General features: G+C 39.5%; 2 protein-coding genes and 1 long non-coding RNA gene across 7 annotated transcripts in view; all 3 read left to right on the top strand.

The window, feature by feature from the left end:
* Nucleotides 1-19,975, top strand: part of LOC111933506 (uncharacterized) — a 271,070-nt gene that overhangs the window by 235,168 nt on the left and 15,927 nt on the right. The gene's annotated exons all lie outside the window — the stretch shown is intronic.
* Nucleotides 943-7,590, top strand: LOC147653590 (uncharacterized). The gene has a single exon (XM_086887783.1). It carries the CDS (start codon nt 2,465-2,467, stop codon nt 4,556-4,558), a length of 2,094 nt encoding a protein of 697 aa, XP_086743909.1. The 5' UTR covers nt 943-2,464; the 3' UTR covers nt 4,559-7,590.
* Nucleotides 4,762-7,590, top strand: LOC147653591 (uncharacterized). Its single transcript, XM_086887784.1, has one exon. The coding sequence runs from the start codon at nt 5,072-5,074 to the stop codon at nt 6,587-6,589; it is 1,518 nt and encodes a 505-aa protein (XP_086743910.1). The 5' UTR covers nt 4,762-5,071; the 3' UTR covers nt 6,590-7,590.

The raw sequence follows: 19,975 nt of genomic DNA, 5'->3' as shown, positions 1-19,975 counted from the left end.
CATGGGAATAAACTGCTCCACAGATAATTAAGTGTCCAACTCATAAAAATTATTTTTGGCCTCTCATACCTGTATGCCATCATGAGCCTTAAGTATATATTACCAAGAAAGGTCAGAATATGCATGTCTTCTTTCACAATGTATCTTTTACCCTAACTGATTCCAAGTACACCTCTGGCGTTGAAGGTTTGAGTGGAAATTAAGGAGGCAGAAGACCTCAGTCATAGATACAAATTGACACTTTGTGTCAAGAACAAGTGAGACAGCAGCCCTCATGATGGTTCTATTGGCACTTCAACATTAACTCTGTCAGGATAAGTTATGCCTGTTATACATTCAGGGTTTTTTGCCTGAGCAGCTCACCCTGTTCCAGGGCTCCTTGCATTGCTTTCAGCTGAAAAGAGAAGTTGATTATGTCTCAGGCAGCTTAGGAGGAATCATATCTGCTCTCCAAGGGTGAACAAAAGTCCTGATTTTCTGAATGCAACAGGAATCAAGCAATAGCACAGAGCTTCTTTGCTTTAAGTCCCTTTCATTCCAATATTCTTTATGTTTCCTTAGTAAGTGTCTGCTTCAGTTTTTGATTAGCCATGTGCTACATTTCTGCTCCTTTGTGATTTATTCTGTGGTGTTCCATACACATGCAAGCTCCTAAGTAAAATTTTATTCAATCAAGCCCTGCTCACCAGATAGTTTAAACTCTAGTACTACCTCACATCTTTTTTTAATTGGGACAGTGATATATGCTTGCACTTTTTTTTTTTTTTTTTGAGGCAGCTCTCACTTCAAAAACCTATTTATCTTTTACGGACTGCTTGATGGAGGACAGGATTTACTCCTCAGTCTTAGTCAGAATTCCTCCTTCTTTACTCCATCAGTCCATCTCCAAATTGCATGTTTTTGTAGGTCCCAGCACAGAACTATGGGTCTAACTGGGTGTAAGAGACGGTCCGAAGATTCCCTCATCTGTCTCACAACCGTCTCAAGGACAGAGACTGAGACCCTGAATATCACAAGAGACTTGGTTTGGGGGTTTGGGCCTAGCTGAGATGGATGTTTGCTCAGTGATTGTTTGCAGGTGGTTGCACGGTACACTGCTCTCGTTCCTGCTGGTGAGCAGAGCCTTGGTAACCTGCACAACGGGTTTTCCACGACTCATGGCTCTCATTCCTGCTGGTGAGCAGAGGTTTGTGCCTGGTACCCTGTGCAATGGGTTTTCCACAACACCTTGTCCTTGTTCCTGCTGGTGAGCAAAGACTTGCAAGACATGGATCGCTCTGTACCCTACACCTGCTCCCTGCGCAATGGAATTTCATTACAATGATCATCAATCTCATCTGGTTTTGGCCCTGCGCCCCTCGCTTTGCAAAAGACTATAAAATTATACCCCAAACTCACCCTCCTTTGAGATCTCCCCAACGGACAGAAGACTCTGCGTCGTTGGACGGCTGAGTGGACTTCGACGTTGGTAGCTATAATCCCCTTACTCTCTTTCTCTTATGCTTTGCTTTCTCTTTTCTTTCCCTCTATCGCATATTAGTGCTGATGAGCACTCAATAAACTGTGTTTTCTTGTTTAAGTCCTTGGTTTGCTGATAATCTTTTGTACTCTAAGACTGGCTAAAAGAACCACATCACGAATCCCACCTTGCGGATCGTGACATAAATTGGCGTCACGGACAGGATTCTGAGAGACAGAAGGGGTTGCAGGTTGTTGTGCAGTCTGTATCAGGGGAAGGACGTTTCGCTTCAGCCGCACCTAGCCTGCCACGCTGGTGAGCAGTGTTTAGAAAGCAAGGGAGGCGACTCGAATTTCTCGCAAACTGCACACGCCCAGGTGAAAAGCACCCCTACACTCATTTGAGGGCTCTGTCTTCAGAATTTTACACGGGATCTTTGAGTACAAAAGGTGGGACTTACTGGTTTTTTATATTTTGACTGCTTGGTGTAGCGGAGAGTCTGAATTTTAACATAAAGGTGTGCCTCCCAAGCAGATTTGGTCTCTCCACCCACGGCAGGGGGGAACGCAGCGTTGGCTGCGTCTGATGTAGTGTAACTGAGTTTTACCTCCCTGTAGTGGTTCTGTGTACTGTTATGTGTTTTTAATGAATTTTGACTGCTTGGTGTAGCGGAGAGTCTGAATTTTAACATAAAGGTGTGCCTCCCAAGCAGATTTGGTCTCTCCACCCACGGCAGGGGGGAACGCAGCGTTGGCTGCGTCTGATGTAGTGTGAGTTTTACCTCCCTGTAGTGGTTCTGTGTACTGTTATGTGTTTTTGATGAATTTTGACTGCTTGGTGTAGTAAAGAGACAACTTGAATTTTAACATAAAGGGGTGCCTCCCAAGCAGATTTTGTCTCTTCATCCATACAGGGACGCGAAGGGTGACGTGGCAAAGGCTGCGTCTGTGCGTAACTTAAGTCTTACCTCCCTGTAGTGGTACTGAACCCTTCACACACACAAACATGAGTGAACACTCTGAAAACTCTAGTATAAAAGATAAAGCTGCATTCATTGCTTTGTTAGCAAAACACAATGCTAAGCCCTCCCCAGCTGGGGAAGAATGGGCTCAAAATAATTGGTACAACCTAGAAAATGTAACTGATAGAATTTGCTCCCTGCAACATGAGGCAAAATTCAAATTTGGCCATAATAAAACCATAATTTGTTCTGTATTGGGAGCTTGCCTTGCGTCAGCTGTAGAGGCTCGCACGAGACGAAGGCAGGAAGAAAATGCAATTATTGAATCCCTACAAAATTTAGTTGAAAGTTTGCAAAATGAAAATAATTTGTTACGAACTGCTCTGAGTGAGGAGTGTGCCAAAAATTCACAGTGTGCTGATTCCTTTAAGGAGTCACTGGAAAAAGAAACTCCTCAGATAAATCACAAATATTCTCAAGCAGAATTACATTTGGTAAAAAACTGTGGTGAAAACTGTTGCTCCCAAATAAGACCTTTGATTAAAACAGAATATAACTATATCAATGATGAAGATCTTGATCCACATATAACCACTAAAGAAATCCCGTACACTGCTACTGAATTGGCTAAGTTAAAAAAGGAGTATGAGCGTCTCCCTCACGAGTCAGAGACAGAATACGTATTTCGAGTGTCTCTCACAGGGGGAGATCAAATTCGATTATCTGAACAAGAAGCAAGTGGTTACTGGGGACATGGTGTTTTCTTAACAACAGGAGATAACCGCAACCCATGGTCCCTAACACAGCGAGCTGCATATTGGGCAGGGGGACTTAACCCCCTGGAAAGGGGAGATCCTGTAGCTCTAACCGGCTCCCCAGACCAAATTCTCAAAAACATGCATAAGGCAGCTTGTCTACAACTGATTTATGAAAGAAAATTAATTGTTGGTTATGAATCACCAATTTTGTTACCTGTGAAAGCTGAAATTATGACCCCTTTAATTTGTGGTCTTCCAGAATCACTGAAACCTACAGCAATTCTCCTCCAAACAACCACAGATGATATCCTTGTGGGAGGAGATGAAAAAGAAGTAATAAAAAATAAAGATGCTGAAAAGAGGTGCACTACCTGGGAAAAGGGATTGTTGGTAGTTAATCCAGCTCTCATAGAAGTAGAAAAAATTACACAACAACAACCAATTGCATTAAAAGGCCCTTTTGAAATTACTAAGACAGCCACTACTGGGACCCTCCACCCTGACGGGGTGGCCCAGAGGGCCACAGTGAGAAAGTGGTATGCCCGGATTGAACATGACTCTAACATCTTCTCAATAACAGAAGGAGCTGTAAAAAATCAGGTGATACAAAAAACTGAGAGCTTAAGTAGCAGCCATGACAAACCTGACTTGATAATTAAAGAAACCCCTCCCAACATAAAAACAGAAAAGGGTAGGCTGATTTCTAGCCTACAGTATTGGTGGAACTTGGGGGTGAAGAAAGGGGTACCGAAGGGTTTAATGGTTAACCTGCCGCTTAAAAAATTAAGTAAATTGGTCTCTCAGTGGCAGGATTCCAGCCCCATTGTACCAAGCGCTCCACCTCACCCTCAACTGATTCTGGGCAGTGGGCCAAAGCAACACCACTCACAGGTTCTGGACAGTGAGCAAAAACAATCAGCAAACTCTTGGTTCACTGATACCTCTGCCAAACGAGAGGGAGAGGTGTGGAGGTGTGGGGCAGTAGCCCTCCACCTTTCCTCTGCTGAACAAATTGTTATTGAGGAAGAAAGCAGCACTCAGGCTGCAGAGCTGATAGCTGTTTGGAGTGTTTTCCAACATGAGGTACAGAATACCTCTCCTGTCTGTATCTACACTAACTCCTCTGCTATGTTCAAGGGATATACTGAGTGGCTTCCTTTTTGGCAACAAAAGGACTGGGAAGTAAACAGAATTTCAGTATGGCAGAAGGAAAAGTGGCAAGAAATTCTACGCTTTCTGCTGGTAAGAGTGGGGATTATATCTTGGTTAGTCCAAACTGAAACTTTTAAAAGAACTACAGGAGAATATTCATGGGTAACCTCCGATGCCCTGGGGATAGAGCATTGGATAAACACCCACTGGATAATTCCATCATTTTAATCTCCTGCCCCTATGTGGCAGACTCTGTTTTGTTTATTTTCTACAGAAGAACACCGAGGGACATGAAGATCAGATAAACCATGAACTTATAGATTTAAAATAAATGCTGTAACAAAGCCTATATTAAGTGTGATAATCACATACCATGGTGTAAATACCCCTTTTGTGCTGAATGGTAAAACTAACGTTTTCCCTTCTTTTCTGTTAACTCAAGGTGATGATGTTTCAATACGCTGCAGACTGAGTACCGGATCCCACACTGAGCCTGTACACAGTCAAGTTGCCGGATCTCGTGGCCAGGTTATATCTTGTGAAACTCGGAATCAAGATTGTTGGCTGAATTTAACGGCTGTACAATTGTCCTCCAAAGTCGTGTGTGGTAAAAACAATACCAAATATTGGGGAGAGCTTAATGTTCAGGTTGTAGTACCTACCACACAACCACCAATCAGATTGACTCCAAAAATTTCTGAAATTGGACCCTATGTAATCAGGAAAACTGGCCAACAACAAATGCTATTTAATCCAGCATGGTCTATCAAACAGGTTAAATTACTAATGCAAAACAATGTCTCAGAGATTCAGCCAGCTTGTTCACCTTTTTTGCAAACTTCCTTTGAGGGGTGGACAACCTGGTTGCGAAAGCGAAATCCTTTTCACAAACGGATGACAAGAGATATAACCGGTGTCGTGGGATCAGGACTAGGAATTTTGAATAGTATTGATTCAGAAGTATTGATGAATAAATTGGCTGTTGCAACTAAAGATTTGACCAAAATACAACAACCACTGAGGTCATCTTTAACTGCTTTGGGAACCCAACAGTGGTTGCTATCAAACATATTACCAAATTGGGAAAGGGTAAATGTAGATGATCACAAATTAATAATTGATGCACTCAGTGCTACCCAAAACAATGTTTCTCTGGCTCTTAGCTGTATTCAAGCCCAGTTGTGGATGCAGTCAGTTGCTGCATCAATTATCAGAGAGGGTGAAGAAGGCACCTTTCCCACTGAGATTCGGAAAATAGTCTGGGACAATGCCAATGATTTTGAAAAAGAATTTCAATCTTGGTGGAATTTGGTAAATTTTACCTACGATCCCATCACAAACACAGCCACAGCTTTTGTGTTGACAATACGTAATGCTTCAGTACATTCAATCTTTCCTATCATTGCATTGGGGCTGAATCATGACGGAGCTGTTCTCTATCCTTTAGAGCATAGGGAATGGGCCCGTCAGATTGGTGGGAAATGGCAAACTGTTGGTTTGGAAAATTGTATTGTCCGGGAACAACAAGGGTTTATCTGTGAAAGTAATGCAATCAAAGCTCAAGACATTTGTTTAGACACAGAACAGAATATCTGTCATTTTGAAATCCATCCTAATGACACTTCTGAAACAGTGCTTGTGTATGTAGGCAATGGATGTGTATGCTTGAGAACTGCTTGTGATAGTATGCTTGTAGAAAACATAGTAGTGGATACTAAGAATCATTCAAATTTTTGTGTATGCAATTTTACTGAGATTATAGGTTGTGACTTTTCTTATTTAGCTCCAGTTACTTCATATTATCTTTTGCAGTATAATTACACTTTGATTCATCGTTTAGTGCCTGCTCCGATTGGAATGAACTTTACTCTGGTAAGGCAATTGTTGCTTCACCAGGATTTAATCGAAATTTTGGAAAAGATCAAAAAGGATGGACAAAAGACCTTAGTTACAGTTCACCACAATGTGAAAGGAATACACCGTGTTCTGGAAAGAGTAAGGAAAGATGCTGAACACAAGTGGTGGGACACTCTTTTTGGGTGGTCACCAACTGCTACAGGTGTTTTGAACAAATTGTGTCATCCCATCATCGTCCTCTTGATTTTAGTTTTACTTGGTTTTGTTCTATCAGCAATTTTGTACATCCTGAATTGGAGAATGATGAAGAGGTTGACACAATTGACTGCCATAATGGATGCACACAATATGATTGGTACTTTACATGTTGCTGATACCCCTAAGGTTATCGATACTCGATGAATTATGCAGGCACTACAATAAATAATTTGACATTGTGACTAGGAGGTTAATCATTTTATCATGGTGTATTTTAGAATATAATTTATTGTTTGTTTTAAGATAAGAAACCAATCTGTAAGTTTTAGTTGAAATTATATATATGGAATGGTTTTTCTTTGTAATCAATATATTGATTTTCTTATTGTTTTTGTTTTCTCTTTTTCCTTTTTCTGTCCCTTATCTTTTCCCTACTACCTGTCTCTGTTTTTTCTGGGATATACTACCAACTGTAACGAGTCCTGAAGACTTCAGAGAAGAATTCTGCAGCAGCACTACAACATCGTGCAGAAAGACCTCGACGATTGTGAGCCACGGGGTGGTGTAAGAGACGGTCCGAAGATTCCCTCATCTGTCTCACAACCGTCTCAAGGACAGAGACTGAGACCCTGAATATCACAAGAGACTTGGTTTGGGGGTTTGGGCCTAGCTGAGATGGATGTTTGCTCAGTGATTGTTTGCAGGTGGTTGCACGGTACACTGCTCTCGTTCCTGCTGGTGAGCAGAGCCTTGGTAACCTGCACAACGGGTTTTCCACGACTCATGGCTCTCATTCCTGCTGGTGAGCAGAGGTTTGTGCCTGGTACCCTGTGCAATGGGTTTTCCACAACACCTTGTCCTTGTTCCTGCTGGTGAGCAAAGACTTGCAAGACATGGATCGCTCTGTACCCTACACCTGCTCCCTGCGCAATGGAATTTCATTACAATGATCATCAATCTCATCTGGTTTTGGCCCTGCGCCCCTCGCTTTGCAAAAGACTATAAAATTATACCCCAAACTCACCCTCCTTTGAGATCTCCCCAACGGACAGAAGACTCTGCGTCGTTGGACGGCTGAGTGGACTTCGACGTTGGTAGCTATAATCCCCTTACTCTCTTTCTCTTATGCTTTGCTTTCTCTTTTCTTTCCCTCTATCGCATATTAGTGCTGATGAGCACTCAATAAACTGTGTTTTCTTGTTTAAGTCCTTGGTTTGCTGATAATCTTTTGTACTCTAAGACTGGCTAAAAGAACCACATCACGAATCCCACCTTGCGGATCGTGACACTGGGGCCATGAGGGTCTAACACAGTTAAATTATGAAGAGTATAAATGGCATGATACATCTGAGTTTGCATCAATACAGACTGTGATCTTGGCAGAAACCTAGAGATATATTCATATCCATATTCACCAGGTGTCAGAGACTGAAATGCTTCATGCCTTAAACATTGTTATGGAGGAGTTTTGCCCATTATAGCAGAAACTGTACAAAGAAGCTACAACCATGGAAGATACATCCTTAGAGATGCCTGACTGGAACTTTGGACTGAGTTCAGCCACCTAAGGGGAACTTGAGATAAGACACCTTTGTTCAATTATCTCAGGTCTAGGGAAAAATAAACAAGGCTGAGGGAAAAGAAATCATCCTCAAGAAAGCCAAATCCAGCAGAAAATTGTCCCAGGCTGGGTTTGGTGTGGGGGAGACCACAGCCCACAGAGGCCAGGTTTACACAGGCTCACCTCTCCCACAAGAAAGCGGGGAGGAGGAGAGTTTTGGAATGGCATAACCTCAGATCAGAGGTGGTGAATACCCATCCTCCCTTATACAAACTGTCTCAGCTATGGAACCCCCAACCCCAGAAAGGCTACATCCATGGGACATTCATGTGAAAAGCATCTGAGGAGGTGTCACAATCCATCAAAGACCCCTGAAGTGCTCCCCAGACTCATTCCTGAGACCTTGCACCACAGGCCAGCATGTGATGCAAAAGGATGCAACAGACCCAGAGTCTGCTGCAAGAGGATGTGTCAAACCTGTCCTGGCTCAGGAGGGGTATCTGTGCCTGAACATATATTACCACATTGGATTCTATTTTTTTGGGTGGGCCTGCACCACCAAGAAGATCAGATGGAGAGGATAAATGGAACACTGATGTGTTCATGGCATGGTGATATTTGTTTTAATCTCTCCCAGCCACTATCTTTCTGTCCCCCACACCTCTTTTCTATTTCTTTATTTTCTTTTTTCTCTCTCTCTCTCTCTCTCCTTCCCCCATACTGACTATCAAATAAATCTCATACTATTGACTTTGGCATATGGGCTTGCTTGCACCTTGATTCAGGCAGAGGCATTTCCAATGAGTTTAAAAACAGGACTGTAAAGCAGGATAGGGACAGCTGGTGCGATCCCACCTGTATTTTAGCTCAAGCCCTGACGTCCCAGATCTGCATCCACATGGAGACAGCAGGAATCTTCTCTTCATCCCAGCTGGGTCTGTTTGCTTGGGCTCAGCATCCTCAGCATGGCTTCAGAGCTTCTGCACCAGCTCTTACACAGGCTTGCAGCACTGGTTCACCCCAACATATAACCACTTGCACAAGCTGAGCAGTGAGATAACCCAGTGCAGACCTCACAGTGGTCCACTGGTGGCTTTTCATGTGTTGGAGTTGCAGTGTATGGACCAGTCTCAGAAACAGCAGAACATAAAATCTATTTTCATATGAGCAAAGAAGATGATGATAAAGTGCCAATCTGTTCTGAAAAGCCAATCTGATTGTTTGCTTTTTGGAGAAGATTTTCTCTTGTGTAATCTTTGGCAGGAAGAAGAGGGAACAAGGGGAAAAAAGCTTGAGTTCCTTCAGACTCAATGAAAAGTGATTGGCTTTGGTTTGCTGACAGCTGCTGTCTTCTGGCAGACGTGGGCTTACACAGGTTTGGTTTCTATGCTTCAGTTTTTCGCAAAGCAAATGCAAACAATTTGGAGAGACTGACATGAGTGAACTGAATGTGTTTTCCCCTGTTGGAATACTGAATTTTCTTTGGCTTTGGAATGAGGGAAGAAGGAACTGGACACAATAGATGAGGAACAGTGAGAAGACACAAAGTTGTCTGCTTGAAGAATTAGGGAATAATAAAATCCTAAAAAAAAATTAATCTGCCTGTCACACATGAGGATTACTGCTGACAAATTGGAGTGGAAGGAAGCAGGCCAATTATAGCATGAAACTTAGCATTACATTTATTTTTTTGGTCAGTGACAAAACCAGAAAGATGGCTAGAATAATGAAGCATAATAAAGACAACTACAGTATGTTATTATTACTTCTAGAAAAGACTGTGTTAACTCCTCCAGTTCTCTGAGTTCAGTTTGCTCACTTTCAGCACATATTTATTTATTATGTATTGTATTCTGAGAATAGAACAGCTGGATGTTGTTCCACAGGATTTTTTTTCCTTGAGGAACCTCTGCTGTTGTAAAGCCTTCTACAGCCAATGCTGCCTGTGCTGGACCTGCATGGCCTGGTTTAAGTCCAGCCTTGGGGTTAAAACACATGGAGGTGAGAAGGAGCATGTCGGATCCAGGCTTTTCTGTGAGCAAGTTCCCAAGGGAATTCTGTTGCTGAGAGAATTTGGAGAGGCAGGAACCAGCACTGATTATCTGCATTTGTATCCAGACAGCAAATGTCACAGGAGCAAAGTGAAACACATGCTTGGAAAATTCTTTGGCAACCAGCCATATTCAGGAAATAAAGAGTGATTTGTATTTGGGATTTCATTGTGGAAAATAAATCCACTAGTTAATTCTCAGGTTAGTTTTTTCTTTCCAGAGAGACAGAGTTTTTTCTGACTGAAGAAGTAAAGTTCTCTCGTAGAAAAGGAACACTCTACTGGAGTGCGTTACATTTTTATTTTAGGTGTTGATCATCTATATATCCATGTCCTTAAAATTGCTAATAAAACTGGTAATCCTAGACCAGTGTGGATTATGGTACTCTTGTGCCTTATGAGCACTTACATTCTCTTATTAAAGCAGTACTAGAATTGTGTTTTCTAATCCAGTACAAATGGTGTTGCTATTCCATGTTAGTACATGTTCTTTTTTGGTCATCGTCTTTCTCTGCCTCCTCAGACTAGTTTTTCTTCCAGCTTAACTTGGAAATTTTCAACTTTTTAGGCATGCTTTTTTTTTTTTTCTTTAATTCCACATTTTATTTCCTGAAATACACTTTTTCTATTACAATACTTCCCTGAAATATAGTTATTGATTTATTTAAAAAAGACATATAGAGGCATGCCAATGATAATAATGTTAATAAAAAAGGATTTATATTACTGAATACAACTTACACCTTAGGTATAATGTAGGTTTGATTCCCCAAAGAAAGCACAGGGTCTATTAAGTTATTTATAATTGCTGCCAACTCTCAACTTGTCAAGTCAATAAATTTGATACTGTTATAGAAAAAGATGATCTTTAAAATTTCTGTCCTTCCAGATGAAGGTAGTGGAAGACTCTTGTTTCTTCATTAAGGTATATCTAATTTCTTAACCTCTTTAGCTTTGTTTTCATGCAGTCTGAATTACAATGATTGTTCATTAGTTGCACTTAACCATAAAGATCATGATTACTACACTTTACCTGGAGGAAGAAAACTCTCTGTGTGAAAAAAAGAACTCAGCCCAGTCTTTCAACTCTTTTTCAGTGTCCTGTCACTATGGAAAGATAATCTCTGCTTATTTTTTCAGCAAATGTCAACCATGTCATCTCTGTTTATAGATGAATTGATTTCAGTCTTGAAATGTTTATTCTAAGCCTCCATCAGAGGAGGATTTTATCCTTTGGTAGCATGTTACAATGAGATGGTGCTCCCTTTACAAATCTGAATGAAGTGGTGAAGAAAAAATTGTAAAGGGTTGAGGCTGGATTTCAGCTTTGGGCACTGTCTGAGTTGGGCTTTGTGGATTTGTAGAACTGCACTAAATCCCATTGTGGGAAAGGTGAGGTGCACAATGTAAAGTATAAATGTAACTTCTATTGACTCTAAATGGTTGAAAGACATGAAGAATGAAACTGGAGAGTTGAGCAGTGTGACTCACTCACAATGTGTGAATTTGGTGAATTATTTTCCAAAAAATGTACCTAGTGATAAATTTTTAAACATTGTAAGAATTGCAAACAAATAAAAATTGTTTAATATAGGCAAGTATAAATACATGTCTCTAGAGAAAATGTGATGAAGAACTAAGGAAAATTAACAGAATGTGAGTGTGAAAATAACATGTTCAAGTCAGATCAATACTGATCACTTCAATATGCACACACACAAAGAAATATGATACAAAATAGATGAATAATATTACAATAAGGAGCAAATGGGACCTAACCTTAAAGGAGGAGGTCTCACACAATTCTTTTATTTTAGTCTTTATTCTCTCTGTTAACGTGTGGATCAACTTTAACTCCTCCCTACATCAGTTCTAGGATTTCTTTAACTCCCTACATAGTTTTCACAAACAATGTAAAAGAGTAAAAAGGAAGGCTTGTTCACCTATGTTCCTGCTTACTCCTGCTCTACCCAAACACAGATGGAAGCATGTCTTTGCATGTGTGCTGCAACCTCACAGGTAAAATTTTATCTCCATTTAAGATTGCTACCTAAACTCTTTCTGATTTTTCAATCAATTCTGTCTTCAACCATCCATAAACAGAACGCCAGCTAGCACCACCATCTGCATCTCTTTTTGGTTCCTCTTCATTTTATGTCATTCAACACTTTACAAAATCTTAAGCTTTACAGTTAGGTGAAAATGGAAGTTAAAGCCCTTCAGGAACTGCTGCCTGCTTCTTTGCCTATGCCATATCTCTGCTACCACTCCTGATGGTCAGGCACTTCTGCAGTGACATGGGCAAGGCAGGGGACTCAGCAGAAGAGGCAGTTTCTGCTGTGAAAACAAACCACTCATCCCCTTGTGAACACAAATCCAGGAAATTTGTCTCCCAAGGGCTGGCTAATTTTATCTATATCCTTGAGACAGTAGCATTTAGTTTTGCCTGCCCTCCTCCTAAAATGCCTTGACCAGGCTTTTCCTCTGGCTCTTATGCTGTGGCCAGAGTCACAAGAGTTTAGACAGCAGTTAGTGTTCAGTTCAAATCCTCCTGAATTTAATAGAAATGAAAACTTTTCCTAAATTGATGTTTGGTTTTAATGAGTTATGATGAGTATGTGACATCAACACGTTCAATCTTCTATTATTAAAGACTAAACTGCAAAATCATAGGTTATACAATAATTACATGGGTTAGCAATTTTGTCATTGAGAATTAGTGTCACTGTTGCTGGCATGTGCAAATTACTCAAAATTTCAAGACACTTTTTGTCCTTCCTCAAGAAGATGTAGAGTTGCATGATTAAACTCAACACAAACTTGAACATTCATACAGATCTAGATGTTTTCATAAGATCTCTTTAATTAGTGTCTCAGGGTCCAAGAGGAGCTGTGTCTTCAAGCCAGAGGTTGAAGTCCACTCTGGACAGGAAAACATCTGGAAGGATGGATTGTGTGGGATATTCCCTGGGCACCAATGTGTTTGAAGCATATCCCTTGGTGCTTATTAAAAAAATAATATTTAAACCAGAATATTTTAAAACAAGGGAAGCATTATGGAAAGATAATTAACAGAAATAGCCCAGAAAAAATATATAAAAATTATAAGGAGAAATATGAAATTAGGAATGAGATGAATTAGTACAGAATGTTGTCTGGTGCCAGTGAATCTATCCTTACACATAAGTCAAGACCTGTCAAAGCTTAAAGTCAGCTGGCAGAGCTTTGATGTTTATTTAATGTTAACACTGTTACTGTAAAATTAACAAAAACATGAAAATCCACTCTTATGACAGTTTTGATTCCCTTTATTTGTACAGAAAACGACTTTTCTAAGCTAGTCCCAGGAATATGCATCTTTATTTGATGATTTAACATAGACAATTTACTGGTCTCAGCCATGGTATGTACTGCCTATGTGTCCTGTACCAGAAGTGCTTCTACTGAAGCAATTTTTCCTGTTGAAACTAATTTTGTATTAAAAGATCATTCCCCAAATAAATAACCAGCTTGAATTTTCAGCTAAAAAAAGAGTTGTATTTCAATGCTTAATTTAGATGAAATAAAAGAAAAAAAAACAAAAAAAACCCCACAACGTTACTTGATTGGCCCAAAACAGGGGTTTACTTAGCTTATAAAAAACTGGAGAAAAATTAATTTTGTTTCATGTCAAAATATTTGTCAAAGTTCATTTGATCTGGAGCTGCACTATTTAAATCATTCTTTTGTTCAGTGCTAGGCCAAAACTCATCACAGAGCTTTTTTACTCCAAACACAAAAACATCTTAAATGTGAAAGGGCTTATGGATCATAAAGTCCTTTTTCTTTAACCTGTCTCCTCGAGTGATATTACTCAGAACTAGCTTCAGGAATGCCTGTTCCTGCTGCCTGGGATGGAGTCTGGCTCACCACTGCAGAGCTGCCATTGTGGCACAGAAGACTGGCCTTCAAATGAACACAATTTAATGCTTGTTTCTCTTTTTCAAGCCCAAAGAATAACAATTTCTATACATGAAAACACTTTTCCATAATTGTCGGTTCAATAAAAGAGATTTCTTCTCCCACAAAAGTATCTTTGTTAATTTTACCATCACAGTTAAAACAGCACAAACGCTAAATTTCAGGCTTGTCTGAATATATGTGTTTTCCCAGGTGGGCAGGCCCACTGAAACATAGGCCTGTAGACCTGTGTCTCTGCTTTACACCTCAGCTCTCTTGAATCTCTTTTACCTGTGGCTCGAGTTTCTGCTGGACTCGCCCTTAGGGGGCAGAAACATTTTGCTCTGTCTCTCTTATGGAGTGTAGCAGCATGGCCCCATTCTCAGCAGAAGAGGCTGTTGGAGAGGCTGTCAGACCCCACACATAATCTGCATGCAATGGCATTTTAATGCAAGCTGCAGTGATCTGTTTGTCCACCTGTGACAAGAACTAGGGTAAACAAGTGAGTTATGTGACTCACTTTGAACAGTCACTCTAATGGAAATGTGAGAACCAATCAAACAAATACCAGGCATTTCTACTCAAGAGCTCTACAGGTTTTTTCCAGTCAGCCAAAAAGAAATGTATTAAATTATTATTGTGTATTCTGCCTTGAAATGTGTCAGTAAAAATGCACCCCACATATAGAATACCTGAGCCTGTACTGAAATAAACCAAGAATCTGAAGTACAAAGACAAAAAATACAGAGAAAATTCACTGCATTAGTAAAAAGGGGAAAATCAGCCCATTGGAGACAGAGAACCCAAACCTACCTGAACTTTGCCTGTACCTGCTTTTGTACCCTGAGCACTCCTCTCTATCTCCCTCTATGCAACTGATGTCATATACCTCTTTTCAATAAATCTTTCTGCAATAAAACCATTTAACCTTGCAGTTCATCTCATGGCCAGACCAGTCCCTGGGGAAGGGGCTGGGCTGGTGATAGATCTATTCCAGCATGTCATTTGATGGCCAGCACACAGGACTTTGGGGCTTCTCCCCTGTGACCCCTCAGTCTTCCCAGAACTGCTAAGGCAGAGCCTTACACGTGTGAAATGTTACATGAGAAAACCTAAGAAAATGATACATTGAGTTGCTTAGCTTACAGGTGCCCCTGTTCCCTGTTGACTCACAGCTGCCTGAAAAAAGTCACAGCTGTTAACATTAATAAATGTTTGGTGCATGCAGGGAAATCACACAGTTTATTGCAATGAAATAAAAATTGTAAAAGCTTTATTTCCCTTTGGAAGCAGACACAGAGGGTCAGTGAGTATTTATAACTAAGGAGCAATTAATCTTCTTGTCACCTTTCACATCTGCCATTTACAAGGAATGATTGCCTAGGAAATTTCAGTTAATGGCAACAAAATCACCTTGTATATTATAATTTTCTCTAGGCATCACATGTATGAAGAATAGTGAGACCTGCTGCAATTCCAGAAAAACATGAGATTGTAGAAACTAAAACCTGTCATATGAAATTAATGCTCTTAACAATATTTTGAATTAATTTAATTAATTATTTTTAAGCTGAAGATACACAATTCTGGATACACTATAGAGTTTTAAAATCAGAATACATTTGTTTTCATATGCAATTTTTAATGTTTTTAATAATTTGTGTCTCTCATGACACTTTCTGCTTTTTACTTTTGTATTATATATTTATACATGTAAAGACAGAGAAATTATTTTCCCTATTCTATAGTTCTGTGCAATTTAAGCCTGATATTCTGAGGTAGCTTTCCAAAATATCTCTATTAAATGGCCTATTGATCCCTACAGTTGTAAATACCCACAGCACATTCGTTTAGCAGAAATGCAATTTAGTTAGAAAAATTAAAATTGTATAAATGATCCATCTGGAAATGACTGTCTTCTTGCCAAAACACCATTTGGGATACATTCTATCCAGTCTGGCCCAAGTCACTGACACTATAAAAACAGTCTAGGGAGTGTATTCATTTTAAGACGTTATTTATTATGCCACCAAATTAGTCACAGTATCATTCATCTCCAAACATAACTGAGAACCATGAAATGTAACTGTACCATGGACCAGCTGGCTAGCTGAGGAATCTTTGCACAGAGTGAGAATAGCTATAATCCAGCATTCAAGGCAGTCTGCCTCACTCCCATTGAGGACCAACACCTGGATTTTCTGCACCTCAAGTGTGCCAGCTGCCCCTGATAATCTCTGCTTGTTCTCATGTTTGCATATGTTTAATGTGCATAAAATGTTTGCAGGATCTTACAATACTGGGTAGTAAGAGAAATAATCTGTCATTGTTATATTAAATATCTCTGCTACAAATATCTGTGAAGTCTAATTTTGCTTACTCCTTCAGTCAGCTTTTGATTTTGATGCAATGTGTCATGAGGTACATTAAAATTTAGATCCAAACTCAGTGTACCTCTTTGAAGTCAGCTTTTTAAAAGTTTAATTAATGAAAGCTGAATGATTTTCCCCATGAGAGTCACAGTGCAATTCTAAGCCAGATTGTCAGGCCACTCTACAAGGGCTTGATGGCCAGCTAGAAATCTGGGAACTCCCAGTCAGTCATTCAGGAAGTCTTTTAAACAGTTTCTCAGAAGAGCTCAGAAGCTGCTGGAATGACATGTTCTTCCCTTGACATGCTCATGGTGAAATACACAGGTTTTTTTAAAACTGTGTTGTGGTATTTTTGGAATAGTGCTGGCTCTGCCTCCAAACTTCAGTCTGAGAGCACAGCTGGCTGGAGGCAATCTTTCTTATGCATGGGATGAGAAAGTTTAGATGGGACAGCAGTTTCAAAGGGTGTATTCCTTCCAAGTGACAGTAGAGATTCCTTAGAAACAACACAGGGGAAAATCTTGGGTTGCCAGGGGGAAAAAATCAGGGACAGATTTGAGGAACCAATGACCACATGCAGAAACCCCTGAGCTGGAGCTGTTTTGTTTTGTATTAAACAAGTAGGAGCTGTAAACAAAGGAGCTGTAACCTTTTTGCAGCAGCTGTTCAGTCCTCATGCTGAATGTGACAATTGATAGGTGAGTAATCCCTGCTTGCCACTGACCACCAGGCAACTCCTATCGTGGCTCACACATTTGCAAACAGCTTTCTATGAGAGCTGGGAAAAGGAATCATTTTACCTCAGTGAGCTCTTGCTCCAGCAGCCAGGAGTATATAAGGGGGTGTGAATTAAATCAAGAGATATCTCTTGTACATGAAGGTGGAATTAATGCTGTAGCCAGAAATTGTACAAAGCACTAGAGTTAGAAAGAGAACTGGAGTGACTTTTTAAGGTTGCTGAGACGCTACAATTCTCACTTCACTTTGTGATTTGACACAGGTTTTGGGCTATCTCATGAGCTGTAATAATATTTTGCAGTGCAATCAGGCAGAGGAAAAAAGCAGTGCGCTCCCAATTACCTGCAGGAACTCTTTATGCTCATTCTGTTTTAACGCAGCAGGTTGCTGTTTCAATCATTCATTCGTGTTCTAAGCTGCTGACAAACCAAAAATTTGAGATGTGTTTGAGAAGGAAAGTTTATGTGCTGAAAATTCTGTTTATTTAAAAGTTAAAATAGAAACCAAGCTCAGAAACAATCTGGAAGTTATAGGTAGTACTGCAACTGCAGAATTACCATAATTTCCCTTCCCAGGTGCTCCTTTTTATTGTAGGGCACATAGCTGTAAGGCATCCAAAATGTAAAAGGTAAGACTGTTTGGTACATTCTGAAGATATCAAAGTTATAGAAAATGTTCAGTACCTTTCAAAGATGTTATGTCCATGAGACTAAACCGTCTAAATGCAATTTCTCTGCAAAAACATGTGCACAGGTAATTTCTGTTCAGGGCAGTTCACAGTCCATGGAAATAGCAGCACAGACACCTTAATCTGACAAAACATGGGCTCTTTTGTACAAGCTCAGGAAAATTAAGCCGGCTCTGGAGAGTGTTGGGGAGGACTTGGGTGAATAAAAAAGAGATTTCCTCTATTGCTTGAGAGCAGAGAAAGAAAGGATCAAAAAGACTGACAGGAAGTGAGCAAGTATTTGGCCTGTGATTGGTAGTGCTATCACTACAAAATACTTTTACCTTCTTTTTTTAAAGGAGGACACCTGTCTTTTCCCATGCAATGCCTACTACAATCCTTTGGGTTAGGAATATGACCTTGCCCTGCAGGACACTGTCTTTTGTCACTGAAGTGAATGGCAAAACTGCAGAAATTACTTGAAAGGACCAAGATAACCAAGGAAAATAAAAAATTAAAGTAAAATTTACTTCCAGTAAGATATTTATATAGCATTTAAACATGATTTTAATTAATAATTTTGTTTCTTTTGTTTAGCGCACATTCATTCAATATACCTATTTCATCACATTATACATTATGAATTATTATCAGTTATATATATGAATGACAAGAGTAAACTTTTGTCAGCTGCTTGGGGAATATCTCAACTTCCCTGAACACAGGGATATTCACAATACTTTCTTTTAATAAAATAGGGAGAAAAAGTACGTGAGTGAGAGAATAAAGTTTATGCTTGCTATGCATTAAGGAACACAATATCAAAAAATTTTTGGGGAAAAGCCTTTAGGAATACCGAGTCTGACCACTAATTAAGCAGTGACAAGTCCACCACTGAACCATGCCCCTAAGCACATTTACACATCTTTCAAATACCTCCAGGGAGGTGACTCAAGCACTTCCCTGCAGTGATATTATCTGGCCATTCATCATGCTTCTATTTTCTTTTCAGATCACTTCCTCCTCATAACCCTGTTTGTAGAAATTAACACCACTGTGTAAATTAACCAGCAGTGATTTTTGCTAGACCTACAAATTGGTCAGGTGAGAAGATTCCAGTGAAAAAAGGGGAAATAAACATTTACCTTTGGGTAAGGAAATAGTACAAAATACGATATCTGACTACAGCCATTATGGCCAGTAGTTAGCAAGATACACAAAATATTAGTGTGTTAGAATCTCTTCAAAAACCTGTTTATCTTTTATGGACCACTTAGATGGAGGACAGAGCTTACTCCTCAGTTTTACCATACCCATCAGTCCATCTCCAAATTGCATGTTTTTCTAGCACCCAACACAGAACTTTGAGTCTAATTCACAGAATTATTTTTCTGCTTATTTAATTTGATCCTACTGACTAAATTAATTTAATGTATAAAAAAAAAATAATCAAAATAGTCTTTTACCACTGGTATCTCTGCAGTAGCATACTGTATCTTTCTAATTTTAGTGAATTTGGCTTTTAGGTATCAGTAAAAGTTAACAAAAATAAATATTTTTAAAAAATATGTACATAAAAATATGTCTGTACCCATAATGTTCTTATAAGAAATGAAAAATATAAGATACAGTTTTGCTTAAGCTTTCCCAAAAGAAAAAAAAACAAACAATCAAACTATTAATTTAAGGATATATCCACCAATGTAAGTGTACTTAGTGTCAGAATTGATGCATTAGCCAGGAAAGGTTTCCACCCTAGGTTAGTGACAGGTTTTGTGCAAGAACACAATAGACACCTGAAAATTTACTTTGAATATTGTCCTTACAATGAATATAAATTGAATTAATATTAAAACATAAAGTGAGAATTCTTTTCATATAAACTGCAAAGTTCGTACTTCCTCTCTTTTCCTGTTGCATGATACTATCCTGCTGATTTATTTCAGCTTATAATAGGGCTTTAACTAGTGCTTACAAAATGGCTCAAAATGGATAAACACTATTGTTACAATTGCCAATTGAGCTGGTTTACTTTTTTCTTTTTTCTTTTTTCTTTTTTCTTTTTTCTTTTTTCTTTTTTTTTCAATGTATTTGTGAAACTCACAAAGGCAATTTCCTCATTCCCTGATAAGGAGGACTGTTGTGAAGTGGTGAATTTTGATTAAGTGCATGTGTAGGTTTCTGTGTATTACCCTTTCAATCCTTTCTATACCAACCAGTGGAGTAGAAGTGTTCTATTACTAGAATGATTTGGAATGTCTTT

This window comes from Cyanistes caeruleus, chromosome 4 (assembly GCF_971803275.1).
Source record: "Cyanistes caeruleus chromosome 4, bCyaCae1.hap1.1, whole genome shotgun sequence".
Lineage (NCBI taxonomy): Eukaryota > Metazoa > Chordata > Aves > Passeriformes > Paridae > Cyanistes > Cyanistes caeruleus.
This window is presented reverse-complemented; position numbering and strand designations above follow the sequence as displayed.